Genomic DNA, 17,972 nt, shown 5'->3' on the forward strand with positions numbered 1-17,972 from the left:
AGGGGAAAGAGACTGTAGGGGAGTAGGGGCCAAGGTGGGTAGGGGAAAGAGACTGTAGGGGCCAAGGTGGGTAGGGGAAAGAGGCTGTAGGAGAGTAGGGGCCAAGGTGGGTAGGGGAAAGAGGCTGTAGGAGAGTAGGGGCCAAGGTGGGTAGGGGAAAGAGACTGTAGGAGAGTAGGGGCCAAGGTGGGTAGGGGAAAGAGACTGTAGGAGAGTAGGGGCCAAGGTGGGTAGGGGAAAGAGACTGTAGGAGAGTATGGGCCAAGGTGGGTAGGGGAAAGAGGCTGTAGGGGCCAAGGTGGGTAGGGGAAAGAGGCTGTAGGAGAGTAGGGGCCAAGGTGGGTAGGGGAAAGAGGCTGTAGGAGAGTAGGGGCCAAGGTGGGTAGGGGAAAGAGGCTGTAGGAGAGTAGGGGCCAAGGTGGGTAGGGGAAAGAGACTGTAGGAGCCAAGGTGGGTAGGGGAAAGAGACTGTAGGAGAGTAGGGGCCAAGGTGGGTAGGGGAAAGAGACTGTAGGAGAGTATGGGCCAATTTGGGTAGGGGAAAGAGACTGTAGGGGAGTAGGGGCCAAGGTGGGTAGGGGAAAGAGACTGTAGGAGAGTAGGGGCCAAGGTGGGTAGGGGAAAGAGACTGTAGGGGCCAAGGTGGGTAGGGGAAAGAGACTGTAGGAGAGTAGGGGCCAAGGTGGGTACGGGAAAGAGACTGTAGGGGAGTAGGGGCCAAGGTGGGTAGGGGAAAGAGACTGTAGGAGAGTAGGGGCCAAGGTGGGTAGGGGAAAGAGACTGTAGGAGAGTAGGGGCCAAGGTGGGTAGGGGAAAGAGACTGTAGGAGAGTAGGGGCCAAGGTGGGTAGGGGAAAGAGACTGTAGGAGAGTAGGGGCCAAGGTGGGTAGGGGAAAGAGACTGTAGGAAAGTAGGGGCCAAGGTGGGTAGGGGAAAGAGGCTGTAGGAGAGTAGGGGCCAAGGTGGGTAGGGGAAAGAGGCTGTAGGAGAGTAGGGGCCAAGGTGGGTAGGGGAAAGAGACTGTAGGGGCCAAGGTGGGTAGGGGAAAGAGACTGTAGGAGAGTAGGGGCCAAGGTGGGTAGGGGAAAGAGACTGTAGGAGAGTAGGGGCCAAGGTGGGTAGGGGAAAGAGACTGTAGGGGCCAAGGTGGGTAGGGGAAAGAGACTGGAGGGGCCAAGGTGGGTAGGGGAAAGAGACTGTAGGAGAGTAGGGGCCAAGGTGGGTAGGGGAAAGAGGCTGTAGGAGAGTAGGGGCCAAGGTGGGTAGGGGAAAGAGGCTGTAGGAGAGTAGGGGCCAAGGTGGGTAGGGGAAAGAGACTGTAGGAGAGTAGGGGCCAAGGTAGGTAGGTGAAAGAGGCTGTAGGAGAGTAGGGGCCAAGGTGGGTAGGGGAAAGAGACTGTAGGAGAGTAGGGGCCAAGGTGGGTAGGGGAAAGAGACTGTAGGGGCCAAGGTGGGTAGGGGAAAGAGACTGTAGGGGAGTAGGGGCCAAGGTGGGTAGGGGAAAGAGACTGTAGGGGAGTAGGGGCCAAGGTGGGTAGGGGAAAGAGACTGTAGGGGAGTAGGGGCCAAGGTGGGTAGGGGAAAGAGACTGTAGGGGCCAAGGTGGGTAGGGGAAAGAGACTGTAGGGGCCAAGGTGGGTAGGGGAAAGAGACTGTAGGAGAGTAGGGGCCAAGGTGGGTAGGGGAAAGAGGCTGTAGGAGAGTAGGGGCCAAGGTGGGTAGGGGAAAGAGACTGTAGGAGAGTAGGGGCCAAGGTGGGTAGGGGAAAGAGACTGTAGGAGAGTAGGGGCCAAGGTGGGTAGGGGAAAGAGACTGTAGGAGAGTAGGGGCCAAGGTGGGTAGGGGAAAGAGACTGTAGGAGAGTAGGGGCCAAGGTGGGTAGGGGAAAGAGGCTGTAGGAGAGTAGGGGCCAAGGTGGGTAGGGGAAAGAGACTGTAGGAGAGTAGGGGCCAAGGTGGGTAGGGGAAAGAGGCTGTAGGGGCCAAGGTGGGTAGGGGAAAGAGGCTGTAGGAGAGTAGGGGCCAAGGTGGGTAGGGGAAAGAGGCTGTAGGGGCCAAGGTGGGTAGGGGAAAGAGGCTGTAGGAGAGTAGGGGCCAAGGTGGGTAGGGGAAAGAGACTGTAGGAGCCAAGGTGGGTAGGGGAAAGAGACTGTAGGGGAGTAGGGGCCAAGTTGGGTAGGGGAAAGAGGCTGTTGTAGTTTTCAGCGTCTCCTGATTTAGAAGATGCCGTCTATTTTGAAACTTTAACTTGCAATGATCCTGATTGGCTACACTGAAGCTGTTGGGGCCTTCATTAGGACGTGTTTACAGATCCCTACTATAGAGACATACGCTGAGTGTACAAAACATTAAGAACACCTTCCTAATATTGAGTTGCACCCCCTCTTTTCCCCTCAGAACAGCCTCAATTCGTCGGGGCACGGACTCTACAAGGTGTCGAAAGCGTTCCACAGGGATGCTGGCCCATGTTGACTCCATTGCTTCCCATAGTTGTGTCAAGTTGGCTGGATGTCCTTTGGGTGGTGCACCATTCTTGATACACACGGGAAACTGTTGTGCATGAAAAACCCAGCAGCATTGCAGTTCTTGACACAAACCGGTGCGCCTGGCACCTACTACCATATCCCGTTCAAAGGCACTTAAATCTTTTGTCTTGCCCATTCACCCTCTGAATGGCACACATACACAATCCATGTCTCAATTGTCTCGAGGCTTAAAAATCCTTCTTTAACCTGCCTCCTCCCCTTCATCTACACTGATTGAAGTGGATTTAACAAGTGACATCAATAAGGGATCATAGCTTTCACCTGGTCAGTCTATGTCATGGAAAAGAGCAGGTGTTCTTTTAATGTTTTATACACACAGTCTATAGTGCTACAACAGATATCTACTGAGCTGTGCCAGTAATGAGGAACTTGGTAATGTGGGGAAAAGCAACACCTTTCTGTAGTTAAAGCACCCCTCTCTCCTCCACTCAATCATCTGTTTTCATTGGTTGTTTTCCTCTCATTCTGTTTTTTAACCTTGTTCCTCAGCCAGGGTGGAGCGGGTAGCTTTGTTCCTCAGCCAGGGTGGAGCGGGTAGCTTTGTTCCTCAGTCAGGGTGGAGCGGGTAGCTTTGTTCCTCAGCCAGGGTGGAGCGGGTAGCTTTGGCTTTTGTTCTGGTAGAGTTATGTGTCCAGGGAGAAGGAGAGTGGAGTTGAGCTACCATGTTTTACACCAGGGGTGCCTTGAAACATATCACTAGCATTAATTTAACCCAACAGTGTAGATTTAAGGAAAGGCTTGTTTCTAAACTTGATCTCTCTTCTTTCATGCTACGGTACCTCTAGTGGGTGATGAAGGTAAGTAACGGTTACATTGTGAATGTGTTTCTAAGTGATAATTTAACTCCTTTTTCTTTTGGGCCTTGTTCGTCAGTTACATCATGTGCTGTCTGTTTGTAGTCCCACATGCTATTAAAAGGGGGAAGGTTGCATAGCAACAATGAGTCAGTGCTTAGGCAGACACAGATGGATTGATATTCTGAGCACCGCTTTCCCCTCTAATGTCCCCCAACATCCTGTACTCTTTCCCCTCTAATGTCCCCCAACATCCTGTACTCTTTCCCCTCTAATGTCCCCCAACATCCTGTACTCTTTCCCCTCTAATGTCCCCCAACATCCTGTACTCTTTCCCCTCTAATGTCCCCCAACATCCTGTACTCTTTCCCCTCTAATGTCCCCCAACATCCTGTACTCTTTCCCCTCTAATGTCCCCCAACATCCTGTACTCTTTCCCCTCTAATGTCCCCCAACATCCTGTCCTCTTTCCTCTCTGTCCCCCAACATCCTGTCCTCTTTCCCCTCTAATGTCCCCCAACATCCTGTAGTATTTCCCCTCTAATGTCCCCCAACATCCTGTACTCTTTCCCCTCTAATGTCCCCCAACATCCTGTACTCTTTCCCCTATAATGTCCCCCAACATCCTGTAGTATTTCCCCTCTAATGTCCCCCAACATCCTGTACTCTTTCCCCTCATGTCCCCCAACATCCTGTACTCTTTCCCCTCATGTCCCCCAACATCCTGTACTCTTTCCCCTATAATGTCCCCCAACATCCTGTAGTATTTCCCCTCTAATGTCCCCCAACATCCTGTAGTATTTCCCCTCTAATGTCCCCCAACATCCTGTACTCTTTCCCCTCATGTCCCCCAACATCCTGTACTCTTTCCCCTCATGTCCCCCAACATCCTGTACTCTTTCCCCTATAATGTCCCCCAACATCCTGTAGTATTTCCCCTCTAATGTCCCCCAACATCCTGTACTCTTTCCCCTCTAATGTCCCCCAACATCCTGTACTCTTTCCCCTCTAATGTCCCCCAACATCCTGTACTCTTTCCCCTCTAATGTCCCCCAACATCCTGTACTCTTTCCCCTCTAATGTCCCCCAACATCCTGTACTCTTTCCCCTCTAATGTCCCCCAACATCCTGTAGTATTTCCCCTCTAATGTTCCCCAACATCCTGTAGTATTTCCCTGCTGTTGATTCTGACTCCTATAGAGCAGGCTGGTGAATGTAATAGTGTATTTTCCCTAACTATTGGTTTGATATGAAATGAGACTTTAGACGTACCTCTGCTTGTGAGGAATATAACCTTTGCTTATTTTTGATGTTCACATTAAATGTCAATTTTAATTTCATTCTAAGAAAAACATTGCATGATGCAACAGATTGTGAATTTACAGTGAGGGGGGAAAAAAAAGTATTTGATCCCCTGCTGATTTTGTATGTTTGCCCACTGACAAAGAAATGATCAGTCTATAATTTTAATGGTAGGTTTATTTGAACAGTGAGAGACAGAATAACAACAACAAAAATCCAGAAAAACGCTTGTTAAAAATGTTCTAAATTGATTTGCATTTTAATGTAGAATGTCGGGTGTAGTTGTATTCTGGTAGGGATAATCTAGAAGGATCCTCTCTGCTCCTACAGGACACCAGGCAGCCATCCTGGGGCTGAAGAGACAGCAGAGAGAAGCAGTCAACGAACTTCAGGTCAGTCACCCTACCTGAGATTAGGGTTGCAAAGTACCGGTAAGATTCCATAAAATCAGTAGGGGATCTTGCAACCCTACCTGAGAGGTTAGCTATAGAATTATACAGTATTTTCCCCTTGGGAGAGAATTCCATAGTATTTCTGGTCCGTCATCAACATTTAGCCAGAATAGCCCTCACCACCTTTCACCTGATTGACCACAGGAGGGCAGCATCCACTAACAGTTAGTTGTGCTAGTTTAGTGGAATAAGCTTAATAGCGGTTATATGTGAGGGACTTGGTCTTGTTGTGTGGGCCGATACCTGGCAGACTTGTCCCATAGGAAGTCATTTTGCTCCTTCAAGAAGCCCTGCCTCTAACAACAATATGTTCAATATAACATATCGTTCTCATTGTGCTTATATAACAGTTAACATATTGCTTTAAAGGTTTATATGAACACTGTTGTCTCTCTCTCTGTCGCTGTCTGTCGCTCTCTCTCTCTGTCGCTGTCTGTCGCTCTCTCTCTCTGTCGCTCTCTCTCTCTCTGTCGCTCTCTCTCTCTGTCGCTCTCTCTGTCGCTCGCTCTCTCTCTCTCTGTCGCTCTCTGTCTCTCTCTCTCTCCGTCGCTCTCTGTCTCTCTCTCTCTCCGTCTGTCTCTCTCTCTCTCTCTCTCTCTCTCTCTCTCTCTCTGTCTCTGTCTCTGTCTCTGTCTCTGTCTCTGTCTCTGTCTCTGTCTCTGTCTCTGTCTCTGTCTCTGTCTCTCTCTCTCTCTCTCTCTCTCTCTCTCTCTCTCTCTCTCTCTCTCTCTCTCTCTCTCTCTCTCTCTCTCTCTCTCTCTCTCTCTCTCTCTCTCTCTCTCTCTCTCTCTCTCTCTCTCTCTCTGTCTCTCTCTCTGTCTCTCTCTCTGTCTCTCTCTCTGTCTCTCTCTCTGTCTCTCTCTCTGTCTCTCTCTCTGTCTCTCTCTCTGTCTCTCTCTCTGTCTCTCTGTCTCTCTGTCTCTCTGTCTCTCTGTCTCTCTCCTCTCTCCTCTCTCTTTGTCTCTCTCCTCTCTCCTTGTCTCTCTCCTCTCTCTCTGTCTCTCTCTATCTGTCCAGGAGGAGTCAGTGATGAAAACAGTGAAGCTGAAAGAGGAGCACGTCAACGTGATCCAGCAGTTAGAACAGACCATCGAGGACCTGCGGACTAAGATAGCTGAGCTGGAGGAACAGTACCCCCTGGAGAGTGGTGGGGAGGGGGGTCTGTACAGGGAGGTCTGTGATGTAGACCTACAGACTGAGGAGAGGATGGTGAAGGAGGTCTGTGATGTAGACCTACAGACTGAGGCGAGGATAGTGGAGGTCTGTGATGTAGACCTACAGACTGAAAGTCTTCTGAGTTGTCTAGAGGCCAAGTCTGTCCAGACGTCGCCTATGGAGGAAAGCTTTAAGTTTAAAGTGCCTTTACCGGACCAGATGCCACCCTTCTTTGTAAAGGAGAATGGAGGAGTGACCACCTTGTCTTCCTCCTGTCAACCTAATCTCCCCTCAGAACTGGCCCTGTCCCTACCCATACCCTTCTCCCCCAAGGCCGGACCAGCATTTGTCTGTACGTGCCAACAGAGTCGCATTAAACCACCTCCTCTACCAGGGGATATGATGCCCCCCCCTCCCCCACCTCCTCTACCAGGGGGTATGATGCCCCCCCCTCCCCCACCTCCTCTACCAGGGGGTATGATGCCCCCCCCTCCCCCACCTCCTCTACCAGGGGGTATGATGCCTCCCCCTCCCCCACCTCCTCTACCAGGGGGTATGATGCCCCCCCCTCCCCCACCTCCTCTACCTGGCATGGGGATGGCACCTCCCCCACCCCCTCTACCAGGTGGCTGTGGCCCCCCACCTCCTCCTCCATTACCTGGGATGATGGGGATGGCACCTCCCCCACCCCCTCTACCAGGTGGCTGTGGCCCCCCACCACCTCCTCCATTACCTGGGATGTGCCCTCCTCCACCTCCTCTACCAGGTGGCTGTGGCCCCCCACCTCCTCCACCATTACCTGGGATGGGCGGTCCTCCTCCTCCTCCTCCTCCTCCACCCTGTGGCTTGGGCTCCCTGGTCCCTCCCCTGCCCATGGGACTGTATGCTCTAAGCATGGCCCATGAGAAACCTCCCCGGAAAGGAGTGGTGGAGCCTCCCAGGCCCATGAAACCTCTCTACTGGACCAGGATACAGCTCAACTCGGCTCAACACAAAAAGTAATCAATCAATCAAATGTATTTAACAAGCCCTTTTTTTTTTTCAGCAGTTGTCACAAAAGCGCTATGCTAAAAAGTAATCATGTGACAGCTGTGGTCCTCTGTAGCTCAGCTGGTAGAGCACGGCGCTTGTAACGCCAAGGTAGTGGGTTCGATCCCCGGGACCACCCAAACACAAAAATGTATGCACGCATGACTGTAAGTCGCTTTGGATAAAAGCGTCTGCTAAATGGCATGTTATATTATATTATTACAGCTATGCTAGTTACAGAAGCGTCTGGGCCTGTGTGATTTAAGATGGAATACTGATCCTGGATCAGCGGTCTTATTCTGAGACTCTTTGTGGACCTTGCTGTATTGTTTCAGACCATGGCCCCAACTAAAGAGGATTCTGCTCAGCATTTATGATAGTGTGGACAAGGCTGTTTCTGAAAATGCCTACACAGGAAGGGTCGGACGGAGTATGAGTCCAAATCAAAGTATGTGAAACGGAGCACAGAGGGCACTTTTCAGATGCGTACTCCGTTTGTACATAGTTTTGACGCATCGACGCAATTTTCAACAAAGTATGCACAGAAAAAATACGAATCCACGTAAACAACTACGCAACATTTCTTGAAAACCATGGAGGCCATTATTTGAGCTAAAGTGAGAGAAAATAAACGGCAACTTCGGAATGAAATGTTGCCCTTTCACATCTCAATACTTTATCTTAATATGTTAATAAATACATACTGTGTTCATTTTGGCATTTTGACCTGCCTACAATACATAGGCGTGTGTAGATCGCAAGCCCATAGTAAGTCAATAGGGCTAACTGGCTAGCTGCTACTGTCAATAGGGCTAACTGGCTAGCTGCTACTGTCAATAGGGCTAACTGGCTAGCTGCTACTGTTAATAGGGCTAACTGGCTAGCTACTACTGTCAATAGGGCTAACTGGCTAGCTACTACTGTCAATAGGGCTAACTGGCTAGCTGCTACTGTCAATAGGGCTAACTGGCTAGCTGCTACTGTCAATAGGGCTAACTGGCTAGCTGCTACTGTCAATAGGGCTAACTGGCTAGCTACTACTGTCAATAGGGCTAACTGGCTAGCTACTACTGTCAATAGGGCTAACTGGCTAGCTGCTACTGTCAATAGGGCTAACTGGCTAGCTGCTACTGTCAATAGGGCTAACTGGCTAGCTGCTACTGTCAATAGGGCTAACTGGCTAGCTGCTACTGTCCATAGGGCTAACTGGCTAGCTGCTACTGTCAATAGGGCTAACTGGCTAGCTGCTACTGTCAATAGGGCTAACTGGCTAGCTGCTACTGTCAATAGGGCTAACTGGCTAGCTACTACTGTCAATAGGGCTAACTGGCTAGCTACTACTGTCAATAGGGCTAACTGGCTAGCTACTACTGTCAATAGGGCTAGCTGCTACTGTCAATAGGGCTAACTGGCTAGCTACTATTGTTAATAGGGCTAACTGGCTAGCTACTACTGTCAATAGGGCTAACTGGCTAGCTACTATTGTCAATAGGGCTAACTGGATAGCTGCTACTGTCAATAGGGCTAACTGGCTAGCTACTATTGTCAATAGGGCTAACTGGCTAGCTACTACTGTCAATAGGGCTAACTGGCTAGCTTCTACTGTCAATAGGGCTAACTGGCTAGCTACTACTGTCAATAGGGCTAACTGGCTAGCTACTACTGTCAATAGGGCTAACTGGCTAGCTACTACTGTCAATAGGGCTAACTGGCTAACTACTACTGTCAATAGGGCTAACTGGCTAGCTACTACTGTCAATAGGGCTAACTGGCTAGCTACTACTGTCAATAGGGCTAACTGGCTAGCTGCTACTGTCAATAGGGCTAGCTGCTACTGTCAATAGGGCTAACTGGCTAGCTACTACTGTCAATAGGGCTAACTGGCTAGCTACTATTGTTAATAGGGCTAACTGGCTAGCTACTACTGTCAATAGGGCTAACTGGCTAGCTACTACTGTCAATAGGGCTAACTGGCTAGCTACTACTGTCAATAGGGCTAACTGGCTAGCTACTACTGTCAATAGGGCTAACTGGCTAGCTACTATTGTCAATAGGGCTAACTGGATAGCTGCTACTGTCAATAGGGCTAACTGGCTAGCTACTATTGTCAATAGGGCTAACTGGCTAGCTACTACTGTCAATAGGGCTAACTGGCTAGCTACTACTGTCAATAGGGCTAACTGGCTAGCTACTACTGTCAATAGGGCTAACTGGCTAACTACTATTGTCAATAGGGCTAACTGGCTAGCTACTATTGTCAATAGGGCTAACTGGCTAGCTACTATTGTCAATAGGGTTAACTGGCTAGCTACTATTGTCAATAGGGCTAACTGGCTAGCTACTATTGTCAATAGGGCTAACTGGCTAGCTACTATTGTCAATAGGGCTAACTGGCTAGCTACTATTGTCAATAGAGCTAACTGCTACTGTCAATAGGTCAAACGGGCATTGCCAATAGGGCTAACTGGCACTGCCAATAGGGCTAACTGGCTAGCTACTACTGTCAATAGGGCTAACTGGCTAGCCATGAAGAATTGGCATGTACTTTGCATAACATTCGTTTTAGGTCATTTTTGCCTGTTAAACTATCTGGCCAGCTAGATTTTTACGATTCACATACTGTATATCTAGCTGATAGTTATGACGTAAAACATTTGCTTTGTGTATATCTTGTTTGGTCTCTATTGTTGCCATTGTCCTGGCTGGAAGAACGTTCAGTGAACGGGGAGGAGCAGCCTGAGGTAATACAGTAGGGGGAGGGGTCAGTGAACGGCGAGGAGCAGCCTGAGGTAATACAGTAGGGGGAGGGGTCAGTGAACGGGGAGGAGCAGCCTGAGGTAATACAGTAGGGGGAGGGGTCAGTGGACGGGGAGGAGCAGCCTGAGGTAATACAGTAGGGGGAGGGGTCAGTGAACGGGGCGGAGCAGCCTGAGGTAATACAGTAGGGGGAGGGGTCAGTGAACGGGGAGGAGCAGCCTGAGGTAATACAGTAGGGGGAGGGGTCAGTGAACGGGGAGGTGCAGCCTGAGGTAATACAGTAGGGGGAGGGGTCAGTGAACGGGGAGGAGCAGCCTGAGGTAACACAGTAGGGGGAGGGGTCAGTGAACGGGGAGGTGCAGCCTGAGGTAATACAGTAGGGGGAGGGGTCAGTGAACGGGGAGGAGCAGCCTGAGGTAACACAGTAGGGGGAGGGGTCAGTGAAGGGGGAGGAGCAGCCTGAGGTAACACAGTAGGGGGAGGGGTCAGTGAACGGGGAGGAGCAGCCTGAGGTAATACAGTAGAGGGAGGGGTCAGTGAACGGGGAGGAGCAGCCTGAGGTAATACAGTAGGGGGAGGGGTCAGTGAACGGGGAGGAGCAGCCTGAGGTAATACAGTAGGGGGAGGGGTCAGTGAACGGGGAGGAGCAGCCTGAGGTAATACAGTAGGGGGAGGGGTCAGTGAACGGGGAGGAGCAGCCTGAGGTAATACAGTAGGGGGAGGGGTCAGTGAACGGGGAGGAGCAGCCTGAGGTAACGCAGTAGGGGGGAGTGTTTTAATGTGTTCTCCACAAGAACGTACTCCAGAGAACGTACTCCAGAGAACGTCCTCGGGGAATGTGCTCAGAGCATGACAGTGTGGAGCACGGTAGAATGCATATTGAGAAACCACCATAACTCAGTGAAATGAAAAAAGATGTGTTAGAAGCGTGAAGCTGAGGTTTGAATGAAAACAGGTGTCGTACAGGCAGCATATGGTTAGACTGGCTCTCTCTGGCTGGCTGGAGAAGAGCCTTGGAGGTATTTGATACAAACAGGTTTTGAATTTTTTTGAACCATGGAACAAGAAATGCCAAGCTGGTTAAACTGACAATGTGACAGTCTAGGAAAACAAGCTAGAGGCAGAACAATACGATTACCCCCACAGTAGTGACATCACTTGATAGTAGAATAGATGCTGTGTCAATTGTTTTTAACGGAAATGTATTGATTTGCTGTCACAATACCAAATGAGATATGGACAAAAAGTTAGATGATATTTCTCACTCAAGGTGTAACACTGTAACGCCTATGTAGTTCCAACGGTCACAACCTCACTAACTCTCTCCCTCATCCTAGAGAGGCGAGCGTTTCGCTGGTCTGGGACAAGATAGAGGAGCCTGACGTGAACTTTGAGGAGTTCATGGAGCTGTTTTCCAAGACTGCTGTGAAGGAGAAGAAGAAACCCCTGTCAGATACCATCACCAAGTCTAAAGCCAAACAGGTGAGATCTGATACCATCGCCAAGTCTAAAGCCAAACAGGTGAGATCTGATACCATCACCAAGTCTAAAGCCAAACAGGTGAGATCTGATACCATCACCAAGTCTAAAGCCAAACAGGTGAGATCTGATACCATCACCAAGTCTAAAGCCAAACAGGTGAGATCTGATACCATCGCCAAGTCTAAAGCCAAACAGGTGAGATCTGATACCATCACCAAGTCTAAAGCCAAACAGGTGAGATCTGATACCATCACCAAGTCTAAAGCCAAACAGGTGAGATCTGATACCATCACCAAGTCTAAAGCCAAACAGGTGAGATCTGATACCATCACCAAGTCTAAAGCCAAACAGGTGAGATCTGATACCATCACCAAGTCTAAAGCCAAACAGGTGAGATCTGATACCATCACCAAGTCTAAAGCCAAACAGGTGAGATCTGATACCATCACCAAGTCTAAAGCCAAACAGGTGAGATCTGATACCATCACCAAGTCTAAAGCCAAACAGGTGAGATCTGATACCATCACCAAGTCTAAAGCCAAACAGGTGAGATCTGATACCATCACCAAGTCTAAAGCCAAACAGGTGAGATCTGATACCATCACCAAGTCTAAAGCCAAACAGGTGAGATCTGATACCATCGCCAAGTCTAAAGCCAAACAGGTGAGATCTGATACCATCACCAAGTCTAAAGCCAAACAGGTGAGATCTGATACCATCACCAAGTCTAAAGCCAAACAGGTGAGATCTGATACCATCACCAAGTCTAAAGCCAAACAGGTGAGAGCAGATTTTTATACGCAAAAATGGTGCTCGTTTAGCAAATTTGATCTCGGTCGTTGAATATGGTTAAAATGTTTATTGCCACGCTAAGTAGGATAGAGTGAGACTGGACCTTTTTCATCTCTGACCCTGGTAATGTCTTTTAAAACTGCCGGGGTATCTCTGCATCCCCAGTCAGAGCCTGTGATGTTGGAGGAGATGGATACAACAGTCTTTTATTGACTAGCTTTGACAGTCTAGAGCCAGACGTGATATGCACAAAATAGAGGCTTACATCCGTGGCCAAACTGGGCCAGACAGTTTCCCCTTGATGTTCCCTGTTTGGTTTCTGAATCAGTCAGTGTGAATGAAACCCTAGTCCCTAAATAGTGCACTACTTTTGACCAGAGCCCATCTTACTCTATGTAGGGAATAGGCTATAATTTGGGACACAGTCCCTGTATCAGTTATCTACATCACTTCCTGCCCTGTCCTCCTGTCCTGTCATGTCCTCCTGTCCTGTCCTCATGTCCTGTCATAATCCCCTGTCCTGTCCTCCTGTCCTATTCCCCTGTCCTGTCCTCCTGTCCTATTTCCCTGTCCTGTCCTCCTGTCCTGTCCTCCTGTCCTATTTCCCTGTCCTGTCCTCCTGTCCTGTCCTCCTGTCCTATTTCCCTGTCCTGTCCTCCTGTCCTATTTCCCTGTCCTGTCCTCCTGTCCTATTTCCCTGTCCTGTCCTCCTGTCCTCCTGTCCTATTTCCCTGTCCTGTCCTCCTGTCCTGTCCTCCTGTCCTATTTCCCTGTCCTGTCCTCCTGTCCTGTCCTCCTGTCCTATTTCCCTGTCCTGTCCTCCTGTCCTATTTCCCTGTCCTGTCCTCCTGTCCTATTTCCCTGTCCTGTCCTCCTGTCCTGTCCTCCTGTCCTATTTCCCTGTCCTGTCCTCCTGTCCTATTTCCCTGTCCTGTCCTCCTGTCCTGTCCTCCTGTCCTATTTCCCTGTCCTGTCCTCCTGTCCTGTCATGTCCTCCTGTCCTGTCATAATCTCCTGTCCTGTCCTCCTGTCCTATTCCCCTGTCCTGTCCTCCTGTCCTGTCCTATTCCCCTCTCCTCATGTAATTTACATTTACATTTTAGTCATTTAGCAGACGCTCTTATCCAGAGCCACTTACAGTTAGTGAGCGCATACATTATTTATTTTATTTGTTCATACTGGAATCGAACCCACAACCCTGGCGTTGCAAATGCCATGCTCTACCAACTGAGTTACATCCCTGCCGGCCATTCCCTCCCCTACCCTGGACGACACTGGGCCAATTGTGCGCCGCCCCATGTCCTATTCCCCTGTCCTCCTGTCCTGTCCTATTGTCCTGTCCTGTCTTATTCTCCTGTCCTGTCTTATTCTCCTGTCCTGTCCTATATCTCCTGTCCTGTCCTATATCTCCTATCCTATTTTCCTGTCCTCCTGTCCTGTCCTATTTTCCTGTCATCCTGTCCTGTATCTCCTGTCCTGTCCTATATCCCCTGTCCTGTCCTATTCCCCTGTCGTCCTGTCCTATTCCCCTCTCCTCATGTCCTAATCCCCTGTCCTCCTGTCCTATTTTCCTGTCCTGTCCTATTGTCCTGTCCTATTGTCCAACATCCTGTCCTATTGTCCTGTCCTATTCCCCTGTCCAATGCCCCTGTCCTATTGTCCTGTCCTCCTGTCCTATTTCCTTGTCCTCCTGTCCTATTGTCCTGTCCTCCTGTCATCCTGTCCTATTCCCCTGTCCTATACCCCTGTCCTCCTGTCCTGTCCTATTCCCCTGTCTTCCTGTCCTATTTCCCTGTCCTATACCCCTGTCCTCCTGTCCTATTCCCCTGTCCTCCTGTCCTGTTTATGTAGGAGTTCTCCTCCTCTGTCTTCCTTCCTTCCAGCTGTTCTGTTGTTCTCCTTCAGCTGAACTGTCTGGGTTCTGGGGTTTCAGCTGAACTGTCTGGGTTCTGGGGTTTCAGCTGAACTGTCTGGGTTCTGGGGTTTCAGCTGAACTGTCTGGGTTCTGGGGTTTCAGTTGAACTGTCTGGGTTCTGGGGTTTCAGTTGAACTGTCTGGGTTCTGGGGTTTCAGTTGAACTGTCTGGGTTCTGGGGTTTCAGCTGAACTGTCTGGGTTCTGGGGTTTCAGTTGAACTGTCTGGGTTCTGGGGTTTCAGTTGAACTGTCTGGGTTCTGGGGTTTCAGCTGAACTGTCTGGGTTCTGGGGTTTCAGCTGAACTGTCTGGGTTCTGGGGTTTCAGCTGAACTGTCTGGGTTCTGGGGTTTCAGCTGAACTGGGAATGGATGTGATCTTAGGTCATTTTACATTTTACATTTTAGTCATTTAGCAGACGCTCTTATCCAGAGCGACTTACAGGAGCAATTAGGGTTAAGTGCCTTGCTTAAGGGCACATCGACAGATTTTTCACATAGTCGGCTCGGGGATTAGAACCAGCGACCTTTCGGTTACTGGCACAACGCTCTTACCCACTAAGCTACCTGCCGCCCATAGGTCCTGTCAATTTAGGCCCAGTTCTCCACTAGAATGACTGACTGTCCTCCTGAAGAATCAGATCCCTTAGTTGTCTGTTCTCATGGCTCTCTGCTCTGCCCAGGGTCCTGATCCATAGCTTTAACTGGACCAGTGGCATTATAGTGTACTAAGGTGTGTATAGTGTGCTAGCCTGGTCCCAGATATCTTTGTGCTGTCTTACCAACTCCCATGTTCATTGTCACGGCGTGACAGAGTGAGACACAACAAACAGATCTGGGACCAGGCTAAAGGTGTCCATGATGCCAGACAGGTTCCCATATAACAAGTATATGGATGCATCCAGTATGGCACACTATTCCGAATGGGTTCTGGTCAAAAGTAGTGCACTACAAAGAGAATGGGATGTCATTTGGGACTTAGATATATTTATTCTGGGCCCAGAACGGTGCTGAGGGCTGACTACAGTACAGTTCTACTTAGTGGTAGATGTCTGTCTGGCTGGTAGTTTCCCCTCTTCCTGTAAATGTAGCCCAACCTTTACCCATGGCTGTGCCCCTAATGCAACCCTGTTCCCTACACCGTGCACTTCTTTTGACCAGAGCCCTTGGTAAGGAGTAGGGTGCCATTGAGGAGGCAGAACATGTAGCCCGACCTCTAAACATCTAAACCATGTAGCCTGACCTAAACATCTAAACCATGTAGCCCGACCTCTAAACATCTAAACCATGTAGCCCGACCTCTAAACATCTAAACCATGTAGCCTGACCTAAACATCTAAACCATGTAGCCTGACCTCTAAACATCTAAACCATGTAGCCTGACCTCTAAACCATGTAGCCCGACTTCTAAACATCTAAACCATGTAGCCTGACCTCTAAACATCTAAACCATGTAGCCCGGCCTAAACATCTAAACCGTGTAGCCCGACCTCTAAACATCTAAACCATGTAGCCCGACCTCTAAACATCTAAACCATGTAGCCCGACCTCTAAACATCTAAACCATGTAGCCTGACCTCTAAACATCTAAACCATGTAGCCCGGCCTAAACATCTAAACCATGTAGCCCGGCCTAAACATCTAAACCATGTAGCCCGACCTCTAAACATCTAAACCATGTAGCCCGACCTCTAAACATCTAAACCATGTAGCCTGACCTCTAAACATCTAAACCATGTAGCCCGACCTCTAAACATCTAAACCATGTAGCCCGACCTCTAAACATCTAAACCATGTAGCCCGGCCTAAACATCTAAACCATGTAGCCCGGCCTAAACATCTAAACCATGTAGCCCGGCCTAAACATCTAAACCATGTAGCCTGACCTCTAAACATCTAAACCATGTAGCCCGGCCTAAACATCTAAACCATGTAGCCCGGCCTAAACATCTAAACCATGTAGCCCGGCCTCTAAACATCTAAACCATGTAGCCCGACCTCTAAACATCTAAACCATGTAGCCCGACCTCTAAACATCTAAACCATGTAGCCCGACCTCTAAACATCTAAACCATGTAGCCTGACCTAAACATCTAAACCATGTAGCCTGACCTAAACATCTAAACCATGTAGCCCGACCTCTAAACATCTAAACCATGTAGCCTGACCTAAACATCTAAACCATGTAGCCCGACCTAAACATCTAAACCATGTAGCCTGACCTCTAAACATGTAAACCATGTAGCCCGACCTCTAAACATGTAAACCATGTAGCCCGACCTCTAAACATGTAAACCATGTAGCCTGACCTAAACATCTAAACCATGTAGCCCGACCTAAACATCTAAACCATGTAGCCTGACCTCTAAACATCTAAACCATGTAGCCCGACCTCTAAACATCTAAACCATGTAGCCCGACCTCTAAACATCTAAACCATGTAGCCCGACCTCTAAACATCTAAACCATGTAGCCCGACCTCTAAACATCTAAACCATGTAGCCCGACCTCTAAACATCTAAACCATGTAGCCCGACCTCTAAACATCTAAACCATGTAGCCCGACCTAAACATCTAAACCATGTAGCCCGACCTCTAAACATCTAAACCATGTAGCCCGACCTCTAAACATCTAAACCATGTAGCCCGACCTAAACATCTAAACCATGTAGCCCGACCTCTAAACATCTAAACCATGTAGCCTGACCTCTAAACATCTAAACCATGTAGCCCGACCTAAACATCTAAACCATGTAGCCTGACCTCTAAACATCTAAACCATGTAGCCCGGCCTAAACATCTAAACCATGTAGCCCGACCTCTAAACATCTAAACCATGTAGCCCGACCTCTAAACATCTAAACCATGTAGCCCGGCCTAAACATCTAAACCATGTAGCCCGGCCTAAACATCTAAACCATGTAGCCCGGCCTAAACATCTAAACCATGTAGCCTGACCTCTAAACATCTAAACCATGTAGCCCGGCCTAAACATCTAAACCATGTAGCCCGGCCTAAACATCTAAACCATGTAGCCCGGCCTCTAAACATCTAAACCATGTAGCCCGACCTCTAAACATCTAAACCATGTAGCCCGACCTCTAAACATCTAAACCATGTAGCTCGACCTCTAAACATCTAAACCATGTAGCCTGACCTAAACATCTAAACCATGTAGCCTGACCTAAACATCTAAACCATGTAGCCCGACCTCTAAACATCTAAACCATGTAGCCTGACCTAAACATCTAAACCATGTAGCCCGACCTAAACATCTAAACCATGTAGCCTGACCTTTAAACATGTAAACCATGTAGCCCGACCTCTAAACATGTAAACCATGTAGCCCGACCTCTAAACATGTAAACCATGTAGCCTGACCTAAACATCTAAACCATGTAGCCCGACCTAAACATCTAAACCATGTAGCCTGACCTCTAAACATCTAAACCATGTAGCCCGACCTCTAAACATCTAAACCATGTAGCCCGACCTCTAAACATCTAAACCATGTAGCCCGACCTCTAAACATCTAAACCATGTAGCCCGACCTCTAAACATCTAAACCATGTAGCCCGACCTCTAAACATCTAAACCATGTAGCCCGACCTCTAAACATCTAAACCATGTAGCCCGACCTAAACATCTAAACCATGTAGCCCGACCTCTAAACATCTAAACCATGTAGCCCGACCTCTAAACATCTAAACCATGTAGCCTGACCTCTAAACATCTAAACCATGTAGCCCGAC

General features: G+C 49.0%; 1 protein-coding gene across 1 annotated transcript in view; it reads left to right on the forward strand.

Moving 5' to 3' along the window:
* Positions 1–17,972, forward strand: part of LOC311121138 (formin-2-like) — a gene marked incomplete at both ends in the record, with an annotated part of 282,930 nt that overhangs the window by 43,827 nt on the left and 221,131 nt on the right. The window contains 3 exons of the mRNA XM_084195663.1: positions 4,972–5,033; positions 6,111–7,246; positions 11,372–11,516. Of these exons, the coding sequence (XP_084051789.1) occupies positions 4,972–5,033; positions 6,111–7,246; positions 11,372–11,516 (1,343 nt within the window). The remainder of the gene's footprint in view (positions 1–4,971; positions 5,034–6,110; positions 7,247–11,371; positions 11,517–17,972) is intronic.

Source organism: Coregonus lavaretus (genome assembly GCF_964263955.1).
Source record: "Coregonus lavaretus genome assembly, contig: HAP1_SCAFFOLD_235, whole genome shotgun sequence".
Taxonomy (NCBI): domain Eukaryota; kingdom Metazoa; phylum Chordata; class Actinopteri; order Salmoniformes; family Salmonidae; genus Coregonus; species Coregonus lavaretus.